Source organism: Leptopilina heterotoma, unplaced genomic scaffold, assembly GCF_015476425.1.
Source record: "Leptopilina heterotoma isolate Lh14 unplaced genomic scaffold, ASM1547642v1 Lhet_90, whole genome shotgun sequence".
NCBI classification, from domain to species: Eukaryota; Metazoa; Arthropoda; class Insecta; order Hymenoptera; family Figitidae; genus Leptopilina; species Leptopilina heterotoma.
This window is the reverse complement of record NW_025111194.1, coordinates 608,054-623,603: the sequence shown is the minus strand read 5'-3', so window position 1 is coordinate 623,603 and position 15,550 is coordinate 608,054. Positions and strand designations below refer to the sequence as shown.

Sequence of the window (15,550 nt, the reverse complement as noted above, 5' to 3'; positions counted from 1 at the left end):
TTTCTCAAATTGACAGCATACTATGTTAATTCGAAGGTGAATCCTTTTGAATCAATAAACAAAATTTTTTAATTTAACAGTATATGCTTTTGAGTCAATGACTATAACTTTTAAATTTAAAAGCATCATTTTTATGATTCAAAAATTTGTACTCTTAATTTTTTTAGTTGTTGCTATCGATTGAATAACACCATACTGTTAATTCAATTCTTTTATGTGGTTAAATATATACCAACGATAAATTGAAAAAAGGGAATTTTTGTTCACATGTTTTTTATATACTATAATTAATTCTCACACCTTTAACACAACACTTTTTATACACATCTTTTTTTCAATTTTTCACACTAACATATACATCTTTATTATTATTTTCATTTTTTCCAACGGCTAAACACACACACACATACACATTCAAACACACTTATCTTTTTTAGTCAGAAAAATAGGCTATTCCCAAGCGGTCACCCATCCGTTTAGTAACCGCGACCAACGACGCTTAACTTCCGTGATAGACGAGAACCGCCGCGCTGCAATGTAATACATCCGCTTCTCAACGTTGGGCACTTACTTTGTGGTTAAATACCGTGCTCGAGATTTTTCGCGTATATAAGGGAATTTATATAGGGAATTTATATTTAACTAGTCATTAATTAATTAAAAGAATTTAAATAATACTTTTTTATATTGGAATCTCAAAAACGACAGGTTTAATAAACATATAAATATATGTGGGTAAGTATTTCAATAAATTTAGTACCTGTCAATGTCTCAAAACATAGTGTTCTTATTTTTATAGCATATGCTATAGGCAGTCCGCAATAGCACCACTCATTGAAACGAAAGCATATGCTTTCGTTTTCAGAGCGCGCTTCTTTAGAGCAAACAATTTTTCATTTGATTTAAATTTAGACGCATTTTCTTCAAATTTATCTATTAGATGCTTCAAATGAATAATGTCAAAGAAGCAAAAAAATAATTCTGTTGCTATATATAGATGAACTATAGAAACAATTTGCACAATATTATTAATTCTACAGTACCGTACTTTTAATTTAAACAGTTTCATTTTTTCATTTTAAGCAATATACTTTTCGATTAATAAATGTGTCATTGAATCAATGACGGGGAATTCAATAGCATGGAGATATTTGATTCAACAGCACTTTTTTTTCAGTGTATAATAAAAAAAATTTTATTATTTTTTATTATTTTTATTTTTTTATTATCATTTTTAGGACCATTTGAAACTTGTTCAGAACAGATGGGAAACTATTTGAGACTTTAAGAGTTGAAACATATTAAAAATTAATTAAAACCGGTTTTTTATGAAAATTGGAAAATAATCTTTTTCCCAATATGAAATTGAAATATTTCGTTTGATATATGTATTATACTTTGTAGAGTGACTGAAAGAGAGAAAAATAAGATTTTGAGTAAAATATTGAAAATAACCTTCTTTTTGGCCTCAATACTTTTCCCCATGTAGTTACTGCGAATGACATGTTGTCGTCCAAAGGTATAAGTGGAATTTTGGCGACTCTCAATAATTCCTCCAGGTTCCTCAGCCTCTCGATAAATGGACGAGCCCCTCTTTCCATTTCCATTGGCAGTGCCACGAGTACGTGGTAATGTTGTAATTGAATTCAAATCGATGCTAGCATTCACATTGACATTAACATCTACGTTTGTCGAATTTCTCGTCGATGTTTTAATTCGTCGAATCTGCCGACGAAAAAATATTCCATTTTTTATATTAAATGAAATTTCAAAAAAAAAAAAAAAAGAAAAGTAATGAAAAAAACGTTTGTTGAATTTTTTGTCGATGTTTTAATTCGTCGAATCTTCCCAAGAAAAAATGTTCAATTTTTTCTATTAAATAAAATGAGAAAAAAAAATTAATGAAAAAAAATATTTTAATAAAAATTGATTAATAAAAAAATATTGTTTTATTATTGGAAATTAAAAGTATGTATTAGTGATAAAATTGAAGTCAATTTAATGTAACAATTAAAATGAAAATTTATACAAAATAGTCGAGAAGAAGAAAATAAAAGTATTTTGCGAAATTTTAGTAGATTATTCAAATTTTTACTGTATACACATAGAAACTACGTAAGCTGAAAATTTACATTGCAATTTGTCTGAAATATGCAGAGTTAAAATTTAAATCTTCATTATAACAAAATATTTATAAATATGAAAGTAAACTTTCAAGAGTCTTTATAATATTACACTGCATATATACATATACAGAAGACAGAGAAATTTATATATATATATATTTTATAACTTGTACTCAACTGAAATGAATAATTTCATATTAATATTCAAAACACACTTTTCTCACCACACTCGTACGAAATGGTCAGCATTAAAATATATTTATGCATATATGTATATAGACTTATATTATATATATAATATTATATGTACAATTCGAAATGTCAACCAAAAGTCAAATATTAAATAATTCACATTTCCGTTATTATCATTCAAATCTCTTTATATATTTGTTCTGTGGATAAAATATCTTTTTTATTCAATTTTATTCCTTAACAAAGGAAAATCAATACAAAAGAAAAAATATATTATAACAAAAAATTTAATTAAAATATGAAGATATCTATTACTCCGAGTCTTCGACTTATGAATCAGTTTCTTCATGTTTTACAATAATTAATTTTTTTATTAATGAAAGACCGAGTTATAAAATCATTATTTTATATTAAAATAATATTTCTACTGTAACTACTTCAAAATTATTATTTAATTTATTAATATTATTTTTATTATTAATTTAATACTATATTATTAATATTATTATTTTCTAGAATTTTTTACTAAATTTCATTTTTAAATCAATTATTTTTAATAATTTTTAAAAAAGTTCTTATAGAATTTTCAAATCCATTTGTTTCAATTTTACGTGAAATTTCGATTATTCGGAAACTTTGCCTATTTATGAAAATTGTAAACGCAATTCTTTTAAAATTTATTCATTTATTTAAAATTAAATTAATTTCGAACTATTTAAATAAAATTAGTCACTAAATAATTTATTAGAAATAATTTTATGATAGTTCTTCAAGAATTTAATTATTTTGTAATTATTTCATTTTATTCGCATAATAATTGTAAATATGAAGCAATGTAAATTTTAATTATACTATATGGTATGAAGTAATAAAAAATATTCAAAGTACAAACTTAGAGAGTAGAGCAAAATAATAATAATAATAATAATATTACAGATATATATAAGCTTTACAACAAGAAGAGGAAACAATATTAAACTGCTTTTTGCAAATTTGTACCTCTAAAGTAGGAAAAGCAAGAAAGCAATTTGAAAGGGATCGGAATTCGAAATACAAGTCGTCAATTTCGATTCTTGTTCCTCCAGCTTTGACATATTCAAATAATGTGAAAATTGGGTCATGAATGTAATATTACAGGATGTAAGAAATATATAATATATCTATTTTTTCTCTGTATTGAGTATAAGAAAATTTATGTACTAAATAATAAAAAGACTATTTTCTCATAAAGTAATATACAACCAATTTTATACTCTCTCTACTATCTTTATCCAATTTTTATCGATATTTTACTTATTCTCTCTCGGTATAGTAAATATATTTACTTGATATACTGTTGTCATTTACCTGTGTATTTTATCGTCTCTAATATCACACTCCCCTTTATTTATATTATGTAACTTTTCTAATAAGCACATCGTAAATGGAACCAAGTTTTTTAATGCTTAAACTTTATTTTACATCCCTTATAGTAAACGCACATTATATTAGTCAATAATATCGGAAAACGGTAAATAATTCTCTTATTTCTAATTTTTATGAAACAATTTTTACTTTTTAAAAAAAAAATATTTTTTACTTTTTTAACTTATTTTTTAATTCAAAATATCTTTTTATTTACTATTTTATTTACTATGTATTTCTATTTATTTACTATTTGTTTACCATATATTTACTACTTATTTACTATTTGCTTACTATTTATTTATTTGTATTTGTTATAGTCATTCTTCTGTATTAATTTAATTTTTATACTGCAGTAATTTTTCCAAAGTTCTTAATTTTTCTTTTTAGTAAAATTATTCATTTTCTAATTTTTTGGAAATTGGATAGCATTAATTTGTCATTTTTATTATTTAGTTAATAACAATTAAAGAGTATACTAAAATATAAATTTCAGATAATTGAAAAAAATTCGACTCTGCCGGGAATCGAAGCGAGGACGAGTCACTTGACGGTCAAGTGCTTTTCCAACTGAGCTACGGAGGTCGTTCACAATAGAAGACAATTTTATCACTTTACGACGTCTTGTAAGTTTATATTTCAGTTTATTTTTCACTTGGAAAATACTTTTCTTTTTTTAAACTTATTTTTAATTAAAATATAAATGAATACATAAATAAAAATAAATAAAGACATAAATAAAAAAGAAAAAAAGTTGGAGCAAAAAAAATTTTTTTTTTAAATAAATACGATAATAATTACCTTGGCAGACATTGTACGGCGATTTGAGCTGATTCGACTGGCTCTCGAGTGTTTTGTGGAAGACATTGAATTTGAAGGACCGCCCATTAAATCGTCACATCGCGAATTAAACATTGTTGTTCTCTCCATTATTCCCGAATGCTCACGATCCATCGATCTCTCGCGACTTATTCTGCTTGGAAATTCCCGTAATTTTCCAAGGCACACAGAACTCTGACGAATTTCACGTTTAAGGCCCCTCCATAATTTACTAGCTATTAAATAATACGCTAAACTCATGACAATTAATGGCACAAGAAGTAAAATACCGTCCAAAAAAATATTATACGCCCTCTCAGTGACCACATTCGACCAGTCCTCCCGACACTTGTGTCTACCTGCAACACAAAAACGAAAACAAAAAAAAATTTTAATATTGTAAAAATTATATTTTTTTTTGTATTTAATGCTAACTCGAGATATGTAAAAAAGTAGACTCACCTCCCCTGATACTTTTGAGCTTTGATACAACGAAAATTGGACCACTCCAGACGAGACTTATGGCCCAAACGACAACAATCATTTTATAAGCGTGACATTGTGTCTGCCATCTTCTCGATTTAAGAGGACGACATATGGCGTAATATCTCTCCAAAGATATGGCAACGAGTGTCCACACTCCCACGGAAACTGAAACAGCTGAGATGCAAAAATTATTACTTTTTTTGTTGCCCATATTTTTACGTATTTTTACGATTTCTGTATTTCGACGGAATAGCCAAAGTTTTGAAAGATAAGAAATTTTTTTTTTAAAATTAAATAAAAATATATTTTTTAGAAATTGAACTATATTTTAATTTAAAAAAATTTATGCAATTATTGTTAAAATAATAATAATATAATATAATATAACCATTTCAAACTAATTCATAACCATATAGACAGGTTTAGAACCAGTTCAAACTAGTTTTATACCAATTCAACTAATTTATAACTAATGTAACAAAATTTGAACCATTTAAAGTATTTAAACTATTAAAAACAATTTCAACAAGTTTAGAACCGCTTCAAACTAGTTCAGAACCATTTAAACTAGTTTTATCTGATTCAAACTATGACTTTAAACAAAATATGAATAAATTTGAACAATTTTACATTTTCTAATCATTGTAATTTACAATTTACATTAAATACTTATTTCACGGAAAATATTTATGCAATTATTGTTAGTAATAATAATTAATTTCAAAAACATATTTTCAAATGAAATAATAAGAATACTATTTTAATCAAATATTTTTTCAAATGACAGTTTTTTTGGGATATTTTATATGAAATATTTAAATTAAATAAATATTTAAACGTATTTAAATTAAAATTTCTAAGACCGATAATAATGAAATCCGAAAATACGTAAATAATAATTTATTAAAAAATGTAATAAAATAAGGAAATAAATTATATTATATAATTAATAAATGTTAAAAAAATGTTTCTTTACAAAAAGAAGTTTTTAAATATTTTTAAAAAAGCTTAAAGAATAATATTTCATTTCTTCAAATATTAGCATAAGAATAAGTCTATTGCTTTGTTTTGTTTGGTTGAAAAAAAGGGTGGGGGGAAAGAGTGTGGTTTGGCAAAATTTCCCTTCTACTCGTTTTTATCTTAACATTATTGATACTTTTGCATTACAACGGAGCGTTGTGGATTATGAAAGAAAACAAGAATTTAATAAAAGTACGAAATTCAAGGGGATCTTCGTTTTTTAATCAGAGATCCCCCCTCCCCATATTTTCCCTTATATATGTATATGTATACACAGTATATACATATAACTAATGCACAATTTATCTTCAAAATTGCAAAATTTCAAGCGTTATGAAAATTTAAATAACAATTTCCCCTCTCTCATAATATGTGCGTGAGTATAATTTTCCAATAGCCGGAAATTAATTATCAATAATTGAATGTACAATTAGATTTCTCGGCTTCCAAGGACCATTCAATAAATTAAACATGTGGGTGATTTTGTCAATAATCATAATTAGCAAAGGACATATCACGGATTGATATAGTAACTTCAATTGTTTTGTAATTTCACAAAATAAAATTCTTTTCTCGCTCTCTCTAAATTAATACTCTAATTTATTCATTTCAAGGACAATGTTAATTAAAATTATTATAATACAAGAATTTTAATCAGTAAAGAATACAACCGTTAATAATTTCAGTTTCGTAAATTTTGCATTTTTCACATTAATATTCATTTGAAAAATATTAATATTTAATTGAATTATTAAATTTCTATCAAAATATTTTTTCGTCTTTTAATTTTTATTTCAATTTCAAATTAGATAATGAAAAATTAAATTTTAATTTCTATGTATTTTTTATTTTATTTTTCTTTTATTTATTTATTTTGTCTTATTTTATTTATAAAAACAAGTGGAAAATTAGAATTGTTGAAAAATATTTTTTTGTAAAAACTCATTTTTCACGTTCATAATTTTTTTTTTATTTATTCGAGTCATTTAGTTTTCTTTCTTTTTTCCAGCGGGGTAACTAATGTTTTCCACAATTTGGAGGAACATTAATACTTTCCCGTTATTTGGCTAATTAATTTTTTTTTCATTTTGACAAATAATTAATGTTCGCCCATAAAAGCGTCGCAAAATGTATATCCAACGCAAAGAAAATTTATTACTTTATTCAAATGAATTGTATAAAATTTTCTCCACTAAATTTTAAAATCAATTCACGAGAAAGGCATACATAGTTTACTTTAGTTTTTTTTCTAAGAAAATTTGATTACATTTACATAGTAAACATTTTTTGGCTTAAATTAATATTTAAATACCAATATATTAAAAATATTTATTTTTTTTAAATATTTAAAAATATTTTTTTTAAACATTGAAAAACATATTTTTTTAAATATTTAAAAAAATCTTATTTTCTTACTACTAATATAAATATTAAAATTATTTCTCTAAATCGTGAAGGAAAGAAATTTATCTTAAGCAAACAAAAAAAGGAAAAATTTTGTACGATATGTTAATTATTTATCATTTTATATTTACAATGTTTATGGAAAGAAAAAATTTTTTCCCCATCCAAGAAGAGAAAATGTTTGGAATCAAAAAATCCTTCGTAAAACTCGATAAAGTTTATTTTTGAGAAAATATTTACTCACATCAAATGTTTATTTAGAAAGGAAGCAAAAAAAAAAAAAAAATGAACACTTCCCGACAGCAAAAAAGCTTGTAACATTTTGACAAACGTCGGGAATAAACTTTGACGTTTACCGTACGTAGTACACGTTATATATATTTATTATTTTAATCCTTTCTACTCATATTTCACTTTTTAACTTTACATTAAATTTTATTTTAAAATTAGAGCACATCGATTTTTCAGTTACTTTCAAAATTTGTTTAAAAAAATATATACGTTATGAAATTGAATTATTTATTTTCATGTAATTTCTACTACTGTAATTTACTACTCTAATTTACTTTTACTTAATAGATTTGAACTAGTTTTTAAAGGTTTAAACCTGTTTTAGGAGCAATTTACACATACTTGATACAATATTAAAATTTTTTCAAATTAATAAAGAAATTATATTCGGAACAATGAAAACTAGTTTTAACAACTTTACAACAGTTTTCAATAACTTCTAACTAGTTTTAAACCAATTTTGTAGTTGAAAATACATCAAAACTGGTTTAAAATCGAATCAAAGTAGTTTAGAACCATTTAAACAAGTTTAAAACTGTTTTTAACTAGTTGTAAACCAACTCAACTATTTTATATCAATTCAATAACATTTTAAACATTTAAACCATCCAAGTAATTAAAAACCAATTAAACAATTTTAGAATTATTTTAAACTAGTTCAGAACCATTTCAAACTAGTTCAAAAGTATTTAAACAAGTTTAGAACCATTTCAAACTGGTTCATAACGTAAATTTTAACCATTCAAAACATTTGAACCATTTGAAACCTTTTAAACAACTCTAAAACTGTTTCAAACTAGTTCATAACCATATAGACATGTTTAGAACCAGTTCAAACTAGTTTTAAACCATCTAAACTATTTTATAACTAATGCAACAACATTTTAAAATTTAAAGCATTTAAACTAGCTAAACTATTAAAAAATATTTTATAATCATGATCAGTAATTTTAAATTTAGTCAACTAAATTTGAATTGAATCAATCCAAACTTATTTGAAATTGTCTTAAACTAATTTTCCCCTGAATCAAATTATTTTGGAACCATTTTAAACTAGTTTTAATCTAATTATATTGAATTTTTATTAATCCAAACTTGTTTGAAATCGTTTTGTACTAATTTTCCCTAGAGCTAAACTAGTTTTCAACCATTTTAAACTTGTTTTAAATTAATTAGGTTTGAATTAATTCAAAACTAGTTTGAAATGGTTAAAAATAATTTTTCTCAGAATAAAACTAGTTTTGAACCATTTTGAACTAGTATTAAACTAATTCAATTGGCATTCAACCAAAATAAACTTGTTTTTAAGTAAATCTTAAATCATAAATTCTTTTATTCTAGAAAAAAATGTAATGTAAAATTTGAATAAATTGTGGTAAAAATTTTTTATATAGTGAAAAATTCCAATGTAAAATGAGGATCAATCTCGCGATATAATATTGATTTTGAGCGAGTCGATTAAATGAGTAGTGAGCTCACCCCCTGGGTGGAAGGGGGTGGGGGGAATCTAAAGCATTATAAATCGTTTGTAAATGGAGTTTTCTGTCACGTTGAATTTATGCCAGGGTGAGAATAAAATAATTAAGTCTCTTGAAAAGAATTCAAGTTGTTTACAAGTTTATATATATTGTGTAAAATAGAGTTTATATGTATACAGCGAAAGTATTTATTTTTCTCTAGAATGAAATTTTTGTTACTTAAAGTTTGTTTCTGTCTCTTTCGCTCGCTCCTTCTATCTTTTTCGCCCTTCTCTCTCACTCTCTCTCTTTACTCTCAACCTCACTCACTCACTCTCTTTTTCTCACCCTTGATTTGCCCTCAAGTTTTTCTTCTTACTCACAATGTTCTCGTCTTCGTAAATAAACGAACACACCAAAGTCGATTTAATCTAATACCTACGTACAGGAACTCTTAGACAAGAAATCGATTCTCCGCTTCTCGATTTACCTTGGCTTTTGAAAATGCTATGCAAAAGGTCGCATCTTGACTTCAAAGCAATTGAACAGAAAATAAATTGAAAACAATTCTTTTGTTTTTATTATATTAATATCATTACTATTCTTATTATTCTTTTTCTGCTTGAGAAAAATTTTTTATGAAAATTAAATTTTATTTAATATTATTATTAAATGAGAGATATTACTATTATAAAAGAGAAACTGCAGATAGAAAATAAGAAATATGTACCGATTTATATAATTCTAAATCAAAAATAATAAAATTATATAATCAAATTAACATTTTGTTTCTGTTTCGTAATTAATATTTATTTGATGACAACGTCATTGAAATTTTTCTCTTTGTAAAAATATTACGAGCAAATTGCTTTGAATGTACTTCAACTTCAATGGAACAAATTTCAACAAAATGAACAAATAAATATTGGAATTTTTTTTTAATTCATACTCGTTTTCATCAGATTCAAACTCATTGAAACCAAATTGAACTGGTTTAGAACCATTTGAACAAGTTTTAACCAATCTTAACTAGTCTTTAACCAATTCAAAATATTTTTAAACAAATTCATACTTGTTTTTTTCAAATACAAACACATTTAAACCGAATTGAACTATAGTTTAGAACTATTGAAACACGTTTTAAACCATTTTAAACGTGTTGTAAACCAATTAGAACTTGTTTAATTCAATTCAAACTGATGTAACAAAATGTTAGCCATTTAAACTATTTGAACAATTAAAAACCAATTAAACAAGTTCAGAACCATTTCAAACTACTTCAGAGGTATTTAAACAAACGTTTAGAATCATTTAAACTTGTTCAGAAATATTTAAATAAGTTTAGAACCATTTCAAATTAGTTAAGAATCTATTCAATATAGTTTAAATCAATTCAAGTAATTTGTAACTATATCAAAATAATTTTAACCATATTTAAAACATCTAAGCTATTAAAAACCATTTAAACAAGTTTAGAACAATTTAAACAAGTTTGAAAACATTTCAAACTAGTTTTAAACCAACTCAACTAGTTTATAATCAATGCAACAACATTTGAACCTTTTGAACCATCTGAACCAATAAAAACCATTTGAACAACTTTAGAACCATTTCAAACTAGTTCCGAACGATTTAAACAGGCTTAGAACCAATTTAAACTAGTTCAGAACCATTTGAAACTATTTAAACCATTTAAAATTGGCTTTAAACCATTTTAAACCATTATTAAACTTTTCCAAACTAGTTTGAACCAATTAAAACTAATTTAGAACTGCTCAAAACCGATAAGTTAAAAATTGCGATAATCTTCTCCTTTTCAATATCAAGGAACAAAAAAAACGTAATGTCTAATAATAGAAAATTTCAGCTTATTGATGAATTCTATAAATAATAAATATTCGCAGAAAATAATGATATCGACAATTTTTATCATCTCAATTTACCTTCTTCAATAGATGATGGACAGTTATTATTTACAAAAAAGAAATGAATAGAAAATGTTGACATGTATTCTTTGTTGTAAAAAAAGAAATTAAGACGTGGACAAAAAGAAAGGAGAAGAGGGAAAATTTGATAGCGAGAGAAGGATAGATGAATAAAAGGAAGAGGAGGGTGAGAGAGAAAGAGAGAAGGGTGGCGTGGGAGGGGGGAGGACTAAAAGAATAATGGAGAAAAGAGTGTCGCGTCGTTAACGGTAGCGCAGCGGTATCTCATCAAGATGTTCCCTGCCGAGTTTCTCGCGGTACGACCTCGCTTTTTAAAATAAGACTAGCACTTTATAACAACTCAGATATTTATCTTTTAACGTCTGCGGTTTGCAAAGCGTCGTCTACTCCCTTCTAAACAGGAAAATAGCTACTTCTTCTCTTGCATAAGTAATTCAAGAGAGCAAATCGTCTTAAAATTCGTAATGCGTCTCTAATAAGCACAAACCAAAAAATAAATAAATAAAAATAAACCGCAAAGACGAAATCTATTTAGATAAAATTTATTTTATTAAATTGAATCAATGCGAACTTCTTTTATTCTATTCAATCTAATTAACACAAAACAAGTTTACAATCATTTCAAACTGGTTCAGATCTATTTAAATATGTTCAGAACCTTTTCAAACTAGTTTTAAACCAACTCAAGTAATTTATAACTAATGCAACAAAATTTTAACCATTTAAACCATCTGAACCATTTAAAACAATTTAACCAAGTTTAGAACCATTTCGAACAAGTTCAGAAGCATTTAAATATGTTTAAAACATGTTTAATCTAGTTAAGAACCATTTAAACAGGCTTAGAACCAATTGAAACTAGTTTAGAATCATTTTAAACTATTCAAACCATTTCAAACCAGTTTTTAACCATTTTAAACAAATATTAACCACTTTCAAACTAGTGTAAATTAATTAAACCTAGTTTTGAACTAACTAAAACCAGTTCTGAACAATGTCGACTAAAAATAAATTCTTTCTTGAGTTTTTTGTTCATTCTGTTGGACAATTGAACTGATTGAAACTAGTTTTAAACAATTTGAAATTTGATTTGGTAATTTTTAACATATTTAAACCGAATTGAACTAGTTTAGAACCATTTAAATATGTTTAAAATAATTTAAATGAGTTTGAAAGCATTTTAAATTAGCTCAGATCTATTTAAATATGTTTGGAACCATTTCAAACAAGTTTTAAAACATCTCAAGTAATTTATAACTATTGTAATAAATCTTTAACCATCTAAACAATTTAAACAGGTTTAGAACAATTTCGAACTAGTTCAGAAGCATTTAAAAATATTTAGAACCATTTCAAACTAGCTCAGAAGCATTTAATAATAGTTTTAAAGCAACACAACTGATTGATAACTAATGTAACAAAATTTTAACCATTTAAAACATCTGAACCATTAAAAATCATGTAAACCAGTTTAAAACCATTTCAAACTAGTTCAAAAGTATTTAAACAAGTTTAGAACCATTTCAAACTGGTTCAGAACTACTTAAATAAGTTTAAAAACCATTATAAATTAATTTTATACCAATTAAAACAGTTTATAATTAGTGCAACAACATGTAAAGTATCTAAACCATTAAAAACTATTTAAACAAGTTTGGAACCATTTTCAGCTAGTTCAGAGCCATTTAAACAAGTTTTAGAACTTTTAAAATACGTTCAAAACATTTTCCAACTTGTTTTAAGGCAACTCAAGTAATTTGTAACTAATGCAACCAAATTTTAACCATTTCAGTACAGAACCTGTTTTATATGATTCAAAAATAACTTAAACGTAATAAAACCAGTTTTTGACAATTTAAAATAATTTTTAAATTAATTCGACTTGTTTTTAAAAAGTCCAAACTAGTTTTGAACCAATTCAACTTTGCTTTTATTTAATTTAAAGTAATTTTGGACCGATTCAAACTTGTTTTCTTGGTTCTTCATGGTTTTTAATCATTCCAAACTAGTTTTAAACCAACTTAAACATGTTTTTCAGCTATTCTAAGCAATTTTAAATAGAGGTAAGAAAATTATTGCAAATATTACGTTAATATTGCAGTAATAAATAATTTAGAGTAAGAATAATAAGAAATGAATAATAAGAAAATAATAATAAATAATAAATAATAAAAAAGTAAATAAAATTTATAAAACAAAGGAAATTACATTTTCAAAATATGAAAATGCAATATGTAGAAAATGAAATAGAAATATTTGCAATATATTGTGTAAAACATTGTTCAATGAAATGTAAAATATTTTTCAAACTTCAAATTCTTTTTGACAGAATGGAGGGCGGTGGGGGTAGGAACTTTTTATTAATAATTTTGAATATAGTAATATTGATATTTACATAGAATGAAATATCGAAGAATGTTTACAATGTAACTTTTTATAATAAGAATTTGATATTGACAGTTGGCAAAATGTACTGTCTACTTTTCTTCTCTTACGTCAAAAAATAAAAAGGGCAATATTTCAATTTCGATTTTTATTTGACATGTTCTATTTTACTGGATATTTACCTTTTTCACCTTTATCATATACAATAGTGTATAAATTTCTATTATTTCCTTTTTTCTATTTCCACTATAGAAATTTTCTGTTTCACTTTATACTCCATTTCTTTCTATATATATTTTATTTTCTTCAATCTTTGCTTTTTTTTGTTTTCTTTTTTTTCATCGTCTTTCTCTCCCTCTCTCGCTCTCTCTCTCGCTCTCTCTGAGAAAATGTAATAGAGGTCCCTATGTATTATTACTGTACAGGTCGCTTTCTTCCGACCACTCCTTAAAGTATATCCTTTTTATATTTTTTTTCCTTCTGTCTTCTTTTTTATTTCACTAAATTGCCTTTAACGTGAGTGATATTACTTTTTTTTGTGTGTGACTATTTTCAGTTTTTCTGGAGGAAATACTTAAAGTTGATAGAAAAAGGTAATCTGCTTGAGAGAATAGAATAAATTCTTCTTCATTGTTGTATGACATGTCCCAACTGTATGGAAAGAGATAAGGTCTCGTCTCTCGATTATATTAACAAACGCAAGCAAGTCTCTGTATTTGACGTCAAATTTTTCTCTTTTTAAATAAGCTAAATTTTATCTCGATCAAAAGAAAAAGTAGCGTAAATTTTATTTTTTTTTTCGTTTTCTGTTTTCGCTTTATAAATAACACAATTTATTTATTTAATTCTCTCTGTTTTTCAATTGAATTTAAAAAAAAATACTTTCACATTTTACAATCACAAATCTCTTCAGAACATAATGTTTAAAACTAATTAAAAAAAAAATATTTAAAAATAATTAAAAAATTGTTTTGGTCACTGATGCAAACTTGTTATAAAATTGATAATTAATTAACAGTTTTAAATAGTTATGAACATGTTTTGAACTTATTTAAACCGAATTGAACTAGTTTAGAACCATTGAAAATTTGAAACAAGTTCTAAACGATTTCAAACTAGTTCAGAACTATATTGAAATAAGTTTGGAACAATTTCAAACTAGTTTTTAATTAATTAATCTAGTTTATAACTAGTACAACGAAATTTTAACCTTATGAACCATCTGAACCATTAAAAACTATTTAAACAAGTTTAGAACTATTTCAAACTAGTTCAGAACTCTTTAAATAAGTTTGGAACTATTTCAAACTAGTCTTAAATCAATTAAACTAGTTTATAATTAGTACAAAAGCATTTAAACCATTTGAACAAGTTTAGAACCATTTCAAACTAGTTTTAAACCAACTCAACTAGTTTATAATAATTAATGCAACAACATTTTAAACTTTTGAACCATCTGAACCATTAAAAACCATTTAAACAAGTTTAGAACCATTTAAAACTAGTTCAAAACTATTTAAACATGATTAGAACCAATTTAAACAAGTTCAGAACCATTTGAAATTATTTAAACCATTTCAAACCGGTTTTAAACCATTTTAAACCAATATTGACCAGTTTCAAACTAGTTTGAATCAGTTAAAACAAGTTTAGAACTAACTAAAACCAGTTATGAACAAAGTCGACTAAAAGTAAATTCTTTCTTTAGTTTTCTGTCTAACTTGTTTTGAACCAATCTAAAATTGTCTTAAACTAATTGAAACTAGCTTTATCCCAAACGAAAGTTGTTTTCAACTAGTTTTCAAAGCAAAATAATGTAAAAATAAAAATAAAATTTTATTTTCTGTATTTTTTATTCTTAAAAAGTTAATTTTCTTTTTCATCACATGAAAGAGGATGGTTAATAGTCAAATTTTTTTTCTCGTTTTATTTATTGGGGAGCAAGTGAAATAGACATTTACGATCAGACCAGATTCTGAATACTTTTCAGTGGAATAAGTCCGTTATGATCAGACACAAG

General features: G+C 25.0%; 1 protein-coding gene across 2 annotated transcripts in view; it reads right to left on the bottom strand.

Moving 5' to 3' along the window:
• Window positions 1-15,550, bottom strand: part of LOC122511827 (cholecystokinin receptor type A-like) — a 58,840-nt gene that overhangs the window by 4,486 nt on the left and 38,804 nt on the right. For both annotated transcript variants that reach the window (XM_043627330.1, XM_043627329.1), the window contains 3 exons: window positions 5,004-5,201; window positions 4,524-4,900; window positions 1,456-1,725 (listed from right to left, as the gene is read on the bottom strand). In XM_043627330.1, the coding sequence (XP_043483265.1) occupies window positions 1,456-1,725; window positions 4,524-4,900; window positions 5,004-5,201 (845 nt within the window). The remainder of the gene's footprint in view (window positions 1-1,455; window positions 1,726-4,523; window positions 4,901-5,003; window positions 5,202-15,550) is intronic.